The sequence below is a fragment of the Mobula birostris genome, chromosome 5 (genome assembly GCF_030028105.1).
Source record: "Mobula birostris isolate sMobBir1 chromosome 5, sMobBir1.hap1, whole genome shotgun sequence".
Lineage (NCBI taxonomy): Eukaryota > Metazoa > Chordata > Chondrichthyes > Myliobatiformes > Myliobatidae > Mobula > Mobula birostris.
Window position 1 is genome coordinate 104,136,524 of NC_092374.1, and position 17,770 is coordinate 104,154,293.

The 17,770-nt window shown below is 40.3% G+C and overlaps 1 protein-coding gene across 1 annotated transcript in view; it reads left to right on the forward strand.

Moving 5' to 3' along the window:
* The window catches only part of LOC140198395 (contactin-associated protein-like 5), a 1,369,276-nt gene that overhangs the window by 790,142 nt on the left and 561,364 nt on the right, over positions 1 to 17,770 (forward strand). Inside the window, exons 13-14 of the mRNA XM_072259488.1 lie at positions 3,760 to 3,879; positions 15,082 to 15,282. Coding sequence (XP_072115589.1) covers positions 3,760 to 3,879; positions 15,082 to 15,282 — 321 coding nt within the window. The remainder of the gene's footprint in view (positions 1 to 3,759; positions 3,880 to 15,081; positions 15,283 to 17,770) is intronic.

Here is a 17,770-nt window from a genome sequence, read left to right on the forward strand (position 1 = left end):
ATCATTATTATTATTATTATTATTATTATTAGTAGTAGTAGTAGTAGTAATAATTTAGGCCTGGGATTCTCAAAGCCTGTGTTGTGGGTCACACAAGAAAAAACAATGTGCTCTTGAAACAAAATAAGTCCAAAACTAACTATTTCCTCTTCCTGGAGATGCTGCCTGGCCTGCTACGTTCACCAGCAAGTTTTATGTGTGTTGCTTGAAATTCCAGCATCTGCAGATTTCCTTGTGTTTGCATTTAATTATGACTCTAGCTATCACAACTGGCAGCTGTCACATTGAGAACTCATCTGGGACTTAAAATATACACACACACACACACACACACACACACACACACACACACACACACACACACACACACAGTAAGCATGGTAGTCTTCACCACATCTCTTCCACACAAAGAACACTTCTCTTCCACACAGAGAGTTTTAGGAGGCCTTTTCTACTGTTTCTGTTCTCTCGTTTAATCTATTAGTTCTTTTTAATTAAGCTATGTGGCATTTGAAATATGAAGTGTAGCTATCAATGAAATTATCAGTATTATTGTTGTTGTAATATTATTATACCATAATAAGATTGACAAATGGACAAAAATAAATTGATTCACTCACCAGTCAGTGACAGCGACGGGATGAGGCAATCCTTCTGATGTCGGGCCTGTATTCTGTTGTGGCAATCCTGAGGAAGTGGCCAAGATGTACATTGGAGAGTCTGTTTCTGTCCTGGTTCTTGACAGAGTTCTTTGAAGAAAACGATGACTCAGATATGTATGTGGAGGGGAACAGTGTGAGTAGGAGGATCGCAATAGCTCTCGTGTTTTTGAATTGAGCTTGGGGAACCACGTTGATCCAAAAGTCACTCACCCCAATGACCTTGTGTTGTGATTTGAGCAAATCAGATGTTCCCATTTCCAAGACCTCCATCTGAAGAGTTGCCTCATCTATGGAAGGCACCAGCCTTTTGGCCTCTGCAGTCCACTGGCCGTCAGCCGAAATGGAGAATGGCTGTCTCAGGAAGAGGAGGATATCACCTGAGAGTTTAGGGGAGCTTTCAAATCATTCCCTGAAGTTTTCTGCCAGGCTTGTCACGAAATCCTTCATCACTGGATTCTCCCGCATTTCGTTCTTCTCGCAATGCTCCCGCAGACGTGGAAAGTGCAACTTCCTCCCATGAATGTCTCTCCCCAAAAAGTTCAGCTTTGACCGGAAAGCTTCAATCGCCTTGTACATGTCCACAACAGTGTGGTTGTTGCCTTGTAATTGAAGATTAAGTTGATTTAGATGAGACATGATGTCGGACAATAAAGAACATGTGCCATCACCTTGTTGTCACTTAAAAACCTCTTAAATACTTGGGCTTTTTGGCTCTGCAGGCTGGATGAAAATGACACAAGCTCATCGTGCAGGTCGCACACCCTCTCCAATGCACAGCCTTTGCTCAGCCAGTGAACATCATTATGCAGCGAAAGACTTTTGTGTTCCGCTGACACTTCCTCCAGCAATGCTCTGAAAAGGCAATGTTGCACTCTTTCATTTCCCCACACAGTTTAGCGCACAACACTGATTTGTGAATAAAGCAATGAAATGCCAAGAGTGCTCGGTTAACAGCAGCAAACCTGCTTACCAAGCCGTTGTGTTGTCCCACCATCGACGGAGCCCCATCAGTGACAACGGACACAATTTTGCTCACATCCAAGCCATTCTTCTCAAAGAACTGTGTCAATTTGTTAAAAATTATTTCCCCAGTTGTGCGCCCAGGCAGAAGAAGCAAACAAGGTAGCTCTTCCCGAAAGGTCTTCCCATCAAAACATCTTGCGAACACGGATAGCTCTTCCACATCTGTTCGGTCACAGGACGAGTCTATGGCTAGTGATATGGCTTCTGCTTTCTCCAAATCAATGAGTAGATTGGAAAAACACCTCTCCACTAAAACTTCTACTCTTCTTGTTGCCGTGTTAGCCAACAATGGCACCGTCTTTAATAGCTCCATGACCGTTTTCTTGGTTTTCTCATCATGACTTAAAATTTCGCCAACCATATCAATGCACGCGTTTTAATCAACTCGGCATCGCGCGCTGTACGGGGGCATAGGTCAAGTGTACAGTGTGGGATGAGGTTAAAATAAATTAGAGCAGCACGCACTTTATTTACATATTATGACAGGTGCGTTCACATAAGTGCCAATGGGTCGGCGTAGTCCGGACATTTGTTTCTCGCGGTCCTGACCTGGCCCGCGGTCTGCCTATTGGGGTTGTCTGCCCTAAAGGTTAACTTGCAGGTGAGGAAGGCAAATGCAATGTTAGCATTCATTTCTAGAGGTCTAGAATACAAAAGCAGGAAGGTGATGCTGAGGCTTTATAAGGCACTGGTGAAGCCTCACCTTGAGTATTGTGCACGGTTTTGGGCTTCTCAAAGAGATGAGCTGGCATTGGAGAGGGTTCAGAGGAGATTTATGAGGATATTTCTGGGAAAGAAAGATTTATCATATGTGGAACGTTTGCTGGCTCTGTGTCTGTACTCGCTGGAGTTTAGAAGGATCTCATTGAAACCTTTCGAATGTTGAAAGACCTAGACAGAGTAGATGTGGAAAGGATGCTTTCCATGATGAGGGTGTCTAGGACAAGAGGGCATAGCCTCAGGAAAGAGGGGTGTCCTTTTAAAACAGAGATATGGAGAAATTTCTTTTGCCAGACAATCAGCCATGATGAATGACAGAGCAGACTTGATGGGCCAAATGGCCTAATTTCTGCTATGACTTATGGTCTTGTACCTGAGCTGGCTCCTTCCTTGAGCAATCAAAGTTAATATGATAAAATAAACCAAATGTGCTATTTATGCTGTTTGCTGTATACGCAGTTTTGTTTGGCAATATTCATGTATGGTTGAATGATAATTAAACTTGATCTTGGACTTGAGTTTGAATCCATGGCCCTCAAATCTTTTTCCTCGCTTGTAGAATATAGACATAGAGCATACAAGATTACAGTACAGGATCAGGCCCTTCAGCTTACATTACCATGCCAAGCCAATTAAATTAGTATTCAGAAGGCCAACAAAACTAGTCCCTTCTGCCCACACAATGTCCATATCCTTCCATTTTCCTCACATTCATGTGCCTATCTAAACATCTCTTAAATGTCCTTACAGCATCTGTGTCTACAAACACCCAAGGCATCCACCGCTATGTGTAAAAGAAAACTGCCTATCACGACTCCTTTGAAATGATTCCCCTCTCACTTTAAATGCATGACCTTCATTTGCTTTCAGGAAATAAGGGTTTCTGCTTCAATGTGCTGACACATCCCATCTTCCAAAAACTCTTTGCATAAAGCTTCTCCATACTCAGCTCATCTTAAATCCTCACCACTGACTTTTAAACCAGAACTTATCAATAGTCTTAATCAATAAAGCATCAGCTTTAGAGTTCTGAGTTTTCTTCAAAAATGTAATCTGTTTAGTAATACGTATTTTTGATCTGGAATGATTGTAAACATGTAGTTCTTACTGACTTGCAGAATATTTTCCTTTATAAATAATTTATAGGTTTAAATCGCACTGTCAATTAACTTAAACTGTAAAGGTAAGTCCTAAAGATGGGTTTTGGCCCGACACGTTGACTGCTTACTCTTTTCAACAGATGCTGCCTAGCCTGCTAAGTTCCTCCAGCATTTTATGTGTGTTGCTTTGGATTTCCAGCATCTGCACATTGTCTCCTGTTAAAGATTCTCACTATTTTGTTCTCTCACTGCAGCGGTGCATGAGCAATCATGTGAAGCTTACAAACACAAAGGGAACACATCAGGTTTCTTCTCCATTGATCCCGATGGCAGTGGGGCAGTGGGACCTCTCTTTGTGTACTGTAACATGACAGGTGAGCTGCTTTGCATTGGACTTGCTCTGAAGAAACAATATACCAATTCCTTTAGGAAATCAAAGAAAAAGTATGGGATATTCAGCAATTCCTTCACACTTCCACAGATTTATCTTTTGGTAATTAAAGTAAGCATATAGCACATAAAAATAAAGTGCACCCATTCATTTGTCATCTGAATGATCCATGAGCCAATGAAGGAGAGATTCTGCAGCAAATCAATGCTATGATTTCAAACCAGTGTTTTGTTTCTAGTAGTGAACTATGTTGTTAAAATATAGTTCAGTAGGTCTTAGTAACAAGGCATCAAAACCTTCAACTCTTATGAATGTTCCGTCCACACACAACCCTGAGTGATACACTGTGTATTTCCACAGCTTCTGATTGCACTGTCATGTTTAAGCTTTTTGAAAAAAAAAATTAACTTCATAAGAAGTATTTGTTCAGTTTAAAAACAACCACTTAAAGTTGTTATTCAATTCACAAACGAATATATATTGTTTTATCATGGATGCCTTCAACTATTAATATTTTTATCTGATATTCTAAATTTGCTCTTCCCTCTATATAATCCAGTAGTAATAACCCTATGCTTCCACCAGTGACAGCAATCAGAGATGGTACATTCTGAAAGGTTGCTACCGTGCCGATGGCTAGTTAAGTTTCCACTGAGCACAACGTACTGAATATATATTAATATAAGACATAGAAATGGGGTATTTATGTCTTAGAGCTGGGGTTGGATGTTTACGATTTTAAGACTAGTCATAATCTGGGATGCCACCCCAGTAATGAGATTTACACTTTTATAGATGGAATGTTAAGCCAGTCTGCTTATTGGTTGGTTAGTTGGCATCTGTCTTGAAGGACAATGGGTGATGATGATTATCATCACAAGCCTGGGTCAAGGTATGGAGATCCCTCTCTCGGCCTCACCAGTATAGTCCAAAGGAAAGCTTATGAAGCATTATGTTTGGCATCAGCTTGGCAAAAGGGGCTGCTGGAAGGATGTTCAATGACATCCATTCATCTTAGGGGCTCCCCTCTGAATTTGCTGTCTGGGTTTACTCCCGTAGCCTTCATCTCTCCTGAGGCCGCCCACAAGACAGTGGGGCTATTTACCCATACCTAGGGATATGGTTCACAAGCACCAAGGCATGACCACACACCCAAAAGCCTGCATGCTACATTTGCAGGGGCCAGACCTCCTCCCCATCCTCTGTAGTTCAGTCACAGTCTGAAAGCAATTCAATTTCCATGAGTCACTCACTACATGAGGCTTGCTGCTGGAGGAGCTATGTACTGGCAGAGAGAGACTTAGGCATTCAGCACTCCTTTTTGCAAAACTGCTAGCCAGTGGTGGAAGCTAAAAGTGAGAATGACAAGCACTACCAACTACACTACCACACTAGATGCAACACAACAACCATTTTGACACTTTATTAACTGGATGTAAAAGATCTCATGCCACTATTCTGGAGAAAAATAAAGGAGTAAACACCAATGTCGTGATTAATGTTAAGTCCAAGTTTATTGGGGATCCTAATATGGTATCCATCATTAGGGACCCCCATCACCCAGGTCATGGCTTGTTCTCATTGCTACCAACAGGATGGAGGTACAGAACAATGAAGATACACACTGAACAATTCACGAACAGCTTCTTCACCTCTGCCATCCAATTTCTGAATGGACATTGAATCCAAGAACACGATCTCATTACTTTTTTATTACTATTTTTGCACAACTTATTTATTTTAACTAGTTAATACATACATAGCTATGTACTGAAATTCACATTTTTCTCTATTATTATCAAATGCATTGTACTGCTGCCACAAAGGCAATGAATTTCACAAAGTATGCTGGTGATTCTGGCTCTGATTGCAATTCAACTGTACATGCATAAACAGCTAAATGAAAGAACATTCCCCTGAGACCAAGGTGAAAACACATGAGAGTCCACCTTCAGGGAACTATGCACCATTATTCCTAGCTCCCTCTGTTCTACTGCATTCTTCAATGCCCTACCATTTACCATGTATGTCCTACCAAAATGTAGCACCTCACATTTATCAGCATTAAACTCCATCTGCCATTTTTCAGCCCACTCTTCTACCTGGCCTAAATCTCTCTGCAAGCTTTGAAAACCTACTTCATTATCCTCAACTCCACCTATCTTAGTATCATCTGCATACTTACTCATCCAATTTACCACCCCATCATCCAGATCATTAATGTATGTGACAAATAACATTGGACCCAGTACAGATCTTTAGATAATACTGCACAAGAACTCCCAAGTCCCTATTCACTTCAGATTTTTGAATTCTCTCTCCATTTAGAAGCCATTACTTTTATTCCTTTTACTAAAGTGCATGACCGTACACTTCCCAGCACTGTATTCCATCTACAACCTCTTTGCCCATTCTCCTAATCTACATTTGTATTTCTGTATCGTCTCTGCTTCCTTAACACTACCTGACCCTCTACCTATCTTTGAATCATCCACACACTTGGCCACAATGTCATTAATTTCTTAATCCAAAATACTGACATAATAATGTAAAAAGAATCGGTCCCAACACAGTCCCCTGTGGAACACCTCTGGTCACCAGCAGCCAATTAGAAAAGGCTCCCTTTATTCTTCATAGTAGTAGTCATATTCATACTTTATTGATCCCGGGGGAAATTGGAAATTCTCACTGCTTGCCTCCTGCCAATCAATCAATGCTCCATTGATGCTAATATCTTTCCTGTAAAACCATGGGCTCTTAACTTGTTAGGCAGCTTCATGTTTGGCACCTTGGCAAAGGCCTTCTGAAAATCCAAGTACATGACATCCACTGATTCACCTTTGTCTATCCTGCTTGTTATTTCTACAAGAATTCCAACAGATTTGTCAGGCAAGATTTTCCCTTAAGGAAACCATGGTGACTTTTGCCTATTTAATCATGTGCCTCCAAGTACCCTGAAACAAAATATTTAACAATTGTCTCCAACACCTTCCCAACCACTGAGGTCAGACTAACTGGCCTGTAACTTCCTTTCTTCTGCCTCTCTCCTGTCTTAAAGGATGGAGTGACATTTTCAATGTTCCATTCCTCCAGAACCATGCCAGAATCCATCAATTCTTGGAAAATCATTACTAATGTCTCCATTATCTCTTCAGCCACCTCTTTCAGAACCCTGGAATGTAGGACATCTTTTCCAGGCTTATCTATCTTCATTCCTTTCAGTTTCTCAAGCACCTCTCTCTAGTAATGGCAACTTCACTCACTGCCCCAATACCCTTGAACTTCTGTCATACTGCTAGTATCTTCCACATTGAAGACTGATGGAACATACTTATTCAGTTAATTTGTCATTTCATTGTCCCCCATTACTACCTCTAAAGCCTCTTTTTCAAGCAGTCTGATATCCTCTCTCATCTCTCTTTTACACTTCATGTATCTGAAGTATTTGATATCCTCTTTAATATTATTGGCTAGTTTACCATAGTATTCCATTTTTCTTTAAAGTCATAGAGATATAGAAACTAGCTTTTCAGCCTATCCAGTTTGTGCTGAGCCATTTAAACAGCCTACTTCCATTGACCTGCACCATACAATGGCTGTCCATACCCCTATCATCCATGTACGTGTCCAAACTTAATCATTGAAATCAAGCTCACATGCACCACTTGTGCTGGCAGCTCACAGCAACTCTCACAGCCCTGCATGAAGAAATTTCTCCTTATGTTCCCCTTAAACTTTTCACCTTTCACCCTTAACCCATAACCTCTATTTGTAGTCTTACCCAACTTAAGTGGAAAAACATTACTTGCATTTACTCTATCTATACCCCTCATAAAGTTGTATACCTCTATCAAATCTCCTTTCAATCTTCTATGTTAAAGGAATAAAATCCTAACCTATTCAATCTTTCCTGTAGGTAGCTGACCAGAACAGTGTACAATATTCCAAATTAGGCCTCACCAATGTCTTATACAACTTCAATATATATGAGTATTTGGATAGACGTGGATTGATCAAGGGTAGTCAACATGGCTTTGTGTGGGTAGGTCATTTCTAGCATTCTGTGGAAAGCTAAAATCACCTACTAGAACAACCTTGTGTTTCTTGAAACAGTCTCTACAAATGTGTTCCTCTAAATCCTTCGGACAGTTGGGTGGTCTGTAACACGGCCCCATTAACGTGGTCATACCTTTCTTATTCCTCAGTTCCACCCATCATGCCTCACTAGACAAGATCTCCAGTCTGTCCTGACTGAGCGCTGTCGTGACATTTTCCTTGACAAGTAACAGAACCCTTTTTCCACTAATTCCTCCCGCCCTGTCACATCTAAAACAACGGAACCCCAGAATACTGAGCTGCCAATCCGGCCCCTCCTGCAACCAAGTCTCACTGTTGGCTACAATATCACAATTCCAGCTGCTAATCCATTCCCTCAACTCATCTGCCTTTCCCATGATACTTGCTTTGAAATATGTATATGCTGCTCAGGACATTAGCTACACCATGCTCAACCTTTTGATTCCTGACTTTGTCTGAGTTCTTAACAATGTCTGTCCCCACAGCCTCTTCACTATCAGTGTTCTGGCACTCTGGTTCCCATCCCGTTGCAAGTCCGGTTTAACCCCCGTGCACCCCACCCCCTTCCCATGCAGCACTAGCAAACCTTCCTGCTAGGACATCAGGCTTTCTTTATGACTATTTTAGTTGCCTTCTGTTCATTTTTAAAAGCTTTCCATTCCTCTAACATCCCACTTATTCTTGCTTTGTAATATGTCTTGGCTTTTATGCTGGCTCTATGTCCGATCCTATGTCACTTCTTTCTAATGCTTTGATTTCATTTTTTACCAACAGAGCCATCCCAGCCCCTCTACCTACCTGCATAAAATGCATATACTGTACAACATATAGTCAAATATACAACAGTATAATCGTACTGGTGCTGTCGCAAATAGTGTGTGTTGGGTGGGAGCAGGGCGTTCAGAGTATGGGGAACAAGCTGTCACCCATTAATTGAGCCTCTGTACCATATTTACCGGTCTTGATTGCATTGAGCTTTATAACAACTTTTTATGCACAATTTAGATATTGTGTACTTTTCAACAGTGGAGGATTTGTATGTATATCCTTCAAAGATATCAATGTCGAGCTTATTGTCATTTGCGCAAGTGCAATGAAAATCTTACTTGTAGCAGCATCACAGGCACGGAGAATTAAATACGCAGCATTCACAAGAAATCATAAAAACATTTTTTACAAAAAAAAAACATTAGAACAAAAATACAAGGTTAATTCTAGTACAATGTGATCCAAGTGGTGATAGTGTTGCTGAACTCTAGTGATTAGGGTTATGCCGGTTGGTTGAAAAAGCAAATGGCCGAAGGGAAGTAGCTACTGTTGAGCCTGGTGTTGGGACACTTCAGGCATCTGTACCTCCTGTCCACCGGCAGCTGCAAGACTCAGGTAATGAGTTACTCCAAAAGGGAGCTGAATGAGATCAGACTTACTATTTAGATACAAGGAAGAGCTCAATCAAGTGTGACTTCCACTGCATGTTGCACACAGGAGTAGTCAACCCTGGAGTTTCATGCCAACGAATAGGAAAAGGTACTGATTTTCCACACTGGGTCTAGCAGTATAGTAGTTAAATTACTTGAGTTCATGTTTGTTAATCTAGAAACCCAAGTTCCCACCATGGAAGGTACTAAACTTAAAACTAATGTATTTAAAACATAGGAAATTCAATGTTCAATATTTTATCATCCAAATCCATGACAAAATTTAATGATTATATGATTGCAGTGAATTTTTATTTTTTATATTTAACTTTTAGAGTTCCAGCATGGAATAAGCCCTTCTGACCCTTCAAGCCACACTGCCCAGCAAACCCCAGCATAATCACAGGAAAATTTACAATTACCAATAAACCTACTAACTGGTACGACATTGGACAGTGGGAGGGAAACCGGTGCACTGAGAGGACACACATGCAGTCACGGTGAACGTACAGGCTCCTTACAGATGATGTCAGAATTGAACTCTGAACTCTGACATCCCAAAATTTAATAGCACTGCACTAATCACAATGCTACTGTGGATGATATACCATATGATTTACGAAAAATTGTATACAAGCAATTTTATTTTTCATTTATTAATGGGAGGTTGATGTCACTAACAAGATCCATATTCGTTTCATTGATCTCCATTGCTCAGACAGGGTTGTGATAAATCTGAGTGCCTTTACCACTAACAAGGAGCTTAAACATCAAAAACAGTTATATGGTTCTATATCATAGGACAGACTAACTAATGCTGATATTCAATGGTTCTTGGGTGTCAACATCTTTGAGGATCTAACCTGGGCCAGCATATTGATGCAATTACAAAAAAGGCACGACATCAGCTATATTTATTAGAAGTTTGAAGAAAATTGGTATGTCACCAAAAGCAGTCGCAGTTTTCTACAGATATACTGTGGATAGCTTTCCAACTGGTTGCCTCATCATCTGGGTAGGAGGGGCCATGGCACAGCATTGGAAGAAGCCTCAGTAAGTCATAATCTGAATCATGGTCACTAGCCTCCCCAGCATCAGGACACCTTCAAAAGGCGATGACTTAAAAAGGCAGCATCTATTGTTAGGGAGCCTCATCACACACGATAGGCCCTCTTCACGTTGCTATCATCAAGAAGGAGGCAAAGGAACAGCTTCTTCCCTTCCACCATCGGATTTCTGAATGGATGATACCTCAGTATTTTTTTATTTTTCCCCTCTTTTTGCACTACTTATTCAACTAATTTTTTAATATATACTTTTAATATTTTAATATACACTAAATGTAATTTACAGTTTTTTTAAGAATCATTATGCATTGCAATGTACTGCTGCTGCAAAACAACAAATTTCACAACATATGCCGGTGATATTAAACCCGATTCTGATCTTTCCCATTTGGCTAGAAGATTAAATTAATATAAAGTGATCTTGTTCTTGGTAGAAATCTGTATATATTGTAAAATATGTTAAATAGGTCATTTTTCATATACTTTTTTTTAACAGAGTTGGGTAATCAGCTGATCATTTCTTGCAACCTGTTGGACAAAGGGTAATTTGTGAAATTAAGGCTCCTTCTTATAGTTCACCTTCTGATCAGGTTTATTCTACCAAACTAACTGGCTACAACTCCAGACTAGTTGAAAGGGTTGAACTCCTCTGCTCTCTTTCTCCATAACTAGATTGAGTTCACAGAACATGACCATATCTGAGACAGCTTATTTTCAATGTATGTTTCTTGAGGGCAGATTTCACATTCACAAGAACAAACTGCAGTTAGTTGACTTATAATATTTTATTTAAATATATTCAGAGTATGCAGACATCTCTAGCTTTGCTGGCATTTCACTAATCATCCCTAAAATGAGAAGTTAGGTAGCAGGCATAATTAGAGATGGACAAGAGATTAGTCTGGAGGCACATATACAGTGGTACTAGAAAGTCTATGAACACTACAGAATTTTCTTTAGTTCTGCGGAACGATGACCTAAAATGTGATCAGATCTTCACGAAAGTCCTAAAACTAGATAAAGAGAATCCAATTAAATAAATAACACAAAAACATTATACCTGTTCATTTATTTATTGAGAAAAACGATCCAATATTACATGTATTTGTTGGGAAAAGTATGCGAATCTCTGTGATAATGCATTCTGCAAAAGCTATTTGGAGTCAGGTGTTCTGATCAATGAGTTGAGATTGGAGGTGTGAGTTGTAGAGGTGCCCTACCCTATAAAAAAGTCACACAAAGTCAGGTTACTGACAGAGCCTGCTCTTCTCAAGAAAGGTCTGCTTATGTGCACCATGCCTCAATCAAAACAACTTTAAGAGAAAATTAGAGGAAGAATTGTAGAGATGCATGAAGCTGGAAAAGGCTACAAAAGCATTTCTAAAGACCTAAGTGTTCATCGGTCCACAGTAAGAGAAATTGTCTACAAATGGAGGAAACTCAGTACTGTTGTTATTCTCCTAGGAGAGGGCATCCTGCAAAGATCACACCAAGAGCACAAGGTGCAATGCTGAAGGAGGTGAAAAAGAACTGCAGAAATCTCTAGAACTTGCTAAGCTTTCTATTCATGTATCCCTATAAGAAAAACACTGAACAAGAATGGTGTTCATGGAAGGACACCACGGAGGAAACTACTGCTCTCCAAAAAAAAAAAATGCTGCATGTCCCAAGTTTGTAAAAGACAATCTGGATGTTCAAAAATGGTTCACGGGCAATGTTCTGTGGACAGATGAGACAGAAGTTGAAATTTTTGACAGAAATGCATATTACCTATGTTTGAAGGAAAAAGGGCACTGCACACCAACACCAAAACCTCATCCCAACTGTGAAGCATGGAGGAAGGAACATCATGGTTTTGGGCTGCTTTGCTGCCTCAGGGCCTGGACAGCTTGCAATTATTGAAGGAACAATGAATTCAAAATTGTATCAAGATGTTTTACAGGAGAAGATCAGGGTAACAGTCTGCCACCTGAAGCTTAATAGAAGTTGCAAAGTGCAACAAGACAATGATCTGAAAGACAAGAGTACATCAGAAGAAAATTTGTGTTTCGGAATGGCTGAGTCAAAGTACTTACCTTCATACTCTAGAAGTGTTGTGGAAGGACCTGAAGCAAGCAGTTAATGCAAGGAAGCCCACCAACATCCCAGAATTGAAGCACTTTTGTAGGGATAAATGGCCCAAAATTCCTCCAAGCCGATGTGCAGGACTGAACAACAGTTACCAGATATGTTTGGTTGAAGTTACTGCTGTACAAGAGGGTTACACCATTTACTGAAAGCAAAGATTCACTTACTTTTTCCAACAGATACATATAATATAGGGTCATTTTTCTCAGTAAATAAATAAACAAGTATAGCCTTCTTGTAACACACACAAAATGCTGGTGGAACGCAGCAGGTCATGCAGCATCTATAGGAGGAGGTACAGTCAACGTTTCGGGCGGAGACCCTTGGTCAGGACTAACTGAAAGAAGAGATAGTAAGAGATTTGAAAGTGGGAGGGAGGGGGGAGATCCAAAATGATAGGAGAAGACAGGAGGGGGAGGGATGGAGCTAAGAGCTGGAAAGTTGATTGGCAAAAGGGATACAAGGCTGGAGAAGAGAGAGGATCATGGGATGAGAGGAGAGGAGCACCAGACGAAAATGAAGAACAAGCAAGGAGTTACAGTGAGAGGGACTGAGGGAGAAAAAATAATATTTTTGTTTTATCTATTTAATTGGGTTCTTTTTATCTAGTTTTAGAACATGTGAAGATAAGATCACATTCTAGGTCATACATATTTATGCAGAAATACAGAAAATTCTACAGGGTTCACAAACTTTCTTGCACCACTGTAAGACAGAAAGGACGTCACATTTTCATAAGCAAGAGAAAATCTGCAGATGCTGGAAATCTGAGGAACATACACAAATTGTTGGAGGATCTCAGCAGGCCAGGCAGCATCTATGGAAAAGAACAGTTAACGTTTCAGGCTGCAGGACTGGAGAAAAAAAGATTGGGGATCAGAGTTAGAAGGTGGGGGAAAGGGAAGAAGAAACACAAAGTGAAACCGGGAATGGGGAGGGGTGAAGTAAAGAGCTGGGATGTTGATTGGTTAAAGAGATACAGGGTTGGAAAGGGGGGAATCTGATAGGAGAAGGCAGAAGGCCATGGAAGAAAGAAAATAATCCGGTATAAGAAAATTCAGTAATTTAACCCTTTTGTTACCACATTCACAAATGTTCTTTCTGTTTCAAGATAGGGTCTTGGTTTGGACCTCAAAGTAGGTGGAGATACTCAATTACTGTCCTGCTTTCATTTTCAGGGAACAGCAATTAGGATGTCCAGCCTATTTAAAGCATTTCTTGAATCTGTGCTATTTCTTCTCTTAAATGTGTATGAAAGTGGGAGACAGGGTACTGTACACCAGGGAGACATGAGACCATCAAGGTATTACTTGTGTAAGAACATAAGGAATTGAAGCCGGTGTAGATATTCTGCCATTTAACAGAATCATGCCTGATCTTCTATCTTGAACATGATTTTCCTTAAATCCTCTCATATCAAGATACAATCATTTGCAGTGCTGAATGAATTCAGTGACTGAACCCATAGAAAGTTACAAAGCCTAAATTTACACCACCCTTTCAGTGAAGAAATGTCTTTGCATTTCCCATATGGACCCACTTTCAAAGACTCTTCATCTCACGCATTTGGTAGTTATTTGTTATTTATTATTATTTCTTTTGGTATTTTCACAGTTTATTGTATTTACTGTAAATGCCCAAAAGAAAATGGTGACATATATGTACTTTGATAATAAATTTACTTTGACCTTTGAAATGCTCTTATTTTGAAATTACTTAATGTGCCCTTCTCCCAAAATGTGTGATCAAATTTAAATTCCTGCATATGCCATTGTCAGAATGTGAATCAGGTTCATTGCCACTGATGTAAGACCATAGGACACAGGAGCAGATATCTGGTGAAATGTTTTGTGGTAGCAGCAAGACATAAAAATTACTGCAAGTTACAAAAACGAAATAAGTAGTACAAAAGATAAATAATGAGTTTGTTTAGAAACCTGATGGCATAGAGGTAGAAGCTTTCCCTAGACTGTTGAGTGTGGGTCTTTTGGCCCCTGTACCTCCTCCCCAATGGTGGTAATGTGAAGAGAAGATGCCCCAGGTGCTGAGGGTCTTTGGTGATGGTTGATACCCTTTGATTTGGTGCCTCTTGACAATGTCATTGATGCAAGGGTGATGGAAACATATCCAGCAAACAGCACAGAAAATGCTAGAGGAACTCAGCAGTCAAAGACAAAGGGAAGATGAAGGGTCCTGATGGAATATTTCAACCCAAAATATTAACTGTCCATTTCCCCCCATAGATGCTGCCTGATGTGCTGAGTTCCACCAGCATTTTGTTGGCTGCCTGCTGAATTTATTTCCATCACCCTTAAAGGTAGTGAAGCCCACAAAATATCAAAAAGAAATAGCACTTTAGGATCAAACGTTATGTGCAGGAAAATGATGTGGCCTGCTAAGTGAATGATTCACCTGTCATTATCAATGAATAACAACTGTCTTAATACTATATGGTTTGTTGACAATTATGTTTTATTTCCTTAACTTAAAAAACAGAAGATAAAACATGGACTGTGATCCAGCACAACAACAGTGAGCTCACCGTCATACAAGACTCCACTGCAGAAAGACCCCATGTCGCTCTCTTTAATTACACAGCCAGCATGGAACAGATTCAAGCCATGATTAAGAGCATGGAGTATTGTGAACAAGAAATGGCCTACCACTGCAAGAAGTCACGCCTTTTAAACACGCAAGGTAAATATAAGCAGCACATACTTTAATTTCAGAGCATCAAAGCTCAACACTTTTCTTGTTAGCATGGGGAAGGGATATCAACCTTGAATTTGACATCAGTCAGAAAGCATTACTTCTGTAATGTCACATGCTTGCAGTGTCATCCTTAGAAATGGAGGCCCTTTACACTTGATCTATGATTGCATTATATCATTTTTTATATAAATCTACAAAGATCAAGAAAATATTAATTGTGCTCAACAATTACTCTAAACCATTAGTTATTGTGATTCACACAACTGTTAATTATAATTCAATTAACGTGTAAAATACTGTTTTAATCATGTTTACTGGTTCTGAGATATTCTCTATAGTTGGATTGCATAGAGTGTACTTAGCTTTCAGGGGTGAGATTTTAAAACAAGGCACATATGCTTTCGAGGAAGTGTATAATCTGATATTCTGTTGCAGTACGTTGGTTTGTTAGTAACTTAGAGAATAGACTTAATTTTTGCCTTGTTATTGTATTTTGGCCAGCATTGCACCCAAACTGAGCTCCCCTGAACATGATAAATTGATGCAATTACTGTGCAATTGCCTCAGGATGACATGATTCCCTTCCAAAGAAGGGTCTCAGCCTGAAAAGTCACCTGTAAATCATTTCCATAGATGCTGCCTGACCTGCCGAGTTCCTCCAGCATTTTTTGCATATTGCTCGGATTTCCAGCATCTGCAGATTTTCTCGTTTGTGATTTCCTTCCAAAGATGATGTGTTAAGTTTGGCCTAGCATTCAGAGATGGGCATAAGTCCTTAAGCAATACACACAAAATTCTAGAGAAAATGATTAACAGGTGACGTGTCAGGCTAAGACACTTGGTCAGGACTGCAAAAGAAGGGGGGAGATGCCAGAATAAAAAGGTGGGGGGAAGGGAAGGAGGAGCATCAAGAAGCTAATAGGTGTAGCCAGGTGGGTGGGAAAAGTAAAGGGCTGGAGAAGAAGGAATCTGATAGGAGAGGAGAGTAGACCATGGGTGAAAGGGAAGGAGGAAGAGCACCAGAGGGAAGTGATAGGCAGGTGAGAAGAAGTAAGAGGCCAGAGTGGGGAACAGAAGAAGAGGGAAAGGGGAGGAAAAACAAATTACCAGAAGGAGAAATCGATGTTCATGCCATCAGGTTGGAGGCTGCCTAAACGGATATGAGGTGTTGCTGTTCCACCTTGAAAGTGGATACATCATGGTCTCAGAGGCACGCTTGGCATGATTCATTCACACACACACACACACACACCTTATCCATACTTTTGATTCCAGGTTACTGTTGATTTATGCACAGAGCAGGAATGAGTTGGTTGATTCTGTTGTTAATACATGTTGAAATTCTTTCTGGATCATCTAAAATCTGATGACTCAATGGACTTATGAGCTTGGTCAGTGCCAAATGCTCCGATGAAACTCTGATATTTGCATTATATGTAATATGGTATTGTAAGCTCTACTGCAATCTCAGAAGCCAAAATTCTGAAGTGAATTTCAGTGTGTAAAATTTAATTATTCAGTGATACAGTGTGGTTAGGCTTTTCCAGCCTTTTGAGCCACGCCACCCTAGCAATCCCGCAATCCTTATTAACCCTAACCTACTCACTGGATAATTTACAATGACCAATTAACCTACCCAGTATGTCCTTGGATGCTGGGAGGAAACCGGAGCACTTGAGGAAAACCCACACACTCCACGGGGATGACGCACAGACTCCTTATAGAACAGCTCCAGATTTGAACTCTGAACTGCCGAACATCCAAGCTATAACAGCATCCACTAACTGCTATACTACCGTGGCACCCCAAAAATCTATTTTACTGTACATACAATAGGTGATTAAGGTCACATTGATATTGTTTTATTGGCTCGCAGAACTGCATCATACTAAATTTAAGCAAAATCAGATACCTCTCTTGACTGGTGGGGCCTAGTAGTCCAGTGATTAGCATAATCCTATAACAACACCATTGCTGCTGTCAGTAAGAGGTTTGCACATTCTTCCCAAGACTGCGTCTGTTTCCACCAGGTCCTCCAATTTCCTTCATAAGAACATAAGAAATAGGAGCAGGGGTAGGCCATCTGGCCCATCGAGCCTGCTCCGCCGTTCAATAAGATCATAGCTGATCTGGCCATGGACTCATCTCCACCTACCTGCCTTTTCCCCATAACCCTTAATTCCCCTACTAGACAAAAATCCATCCATCCTTGTCTTAGATATATTTACTGAGGTAGCCTCCACTGCTTCGTTGGGCAGAGAATTCCACAGATTCACCACCCTCTGGGAAAAGCAGTTCCTCCTCATCTCCATCCTAAATCTACTCCCCTGAATCTTGAGGCTATGTCCTTTAGTTCTTGTCTCACCTACCAGTGGAAACAACTTTCCTGCCTTCATCTTATCTATCCCTTTTATAATTTTATATGTTTCTATAAGATCTCCTCTCATCCTTCTGAATTCCAGTGAGAACAGTC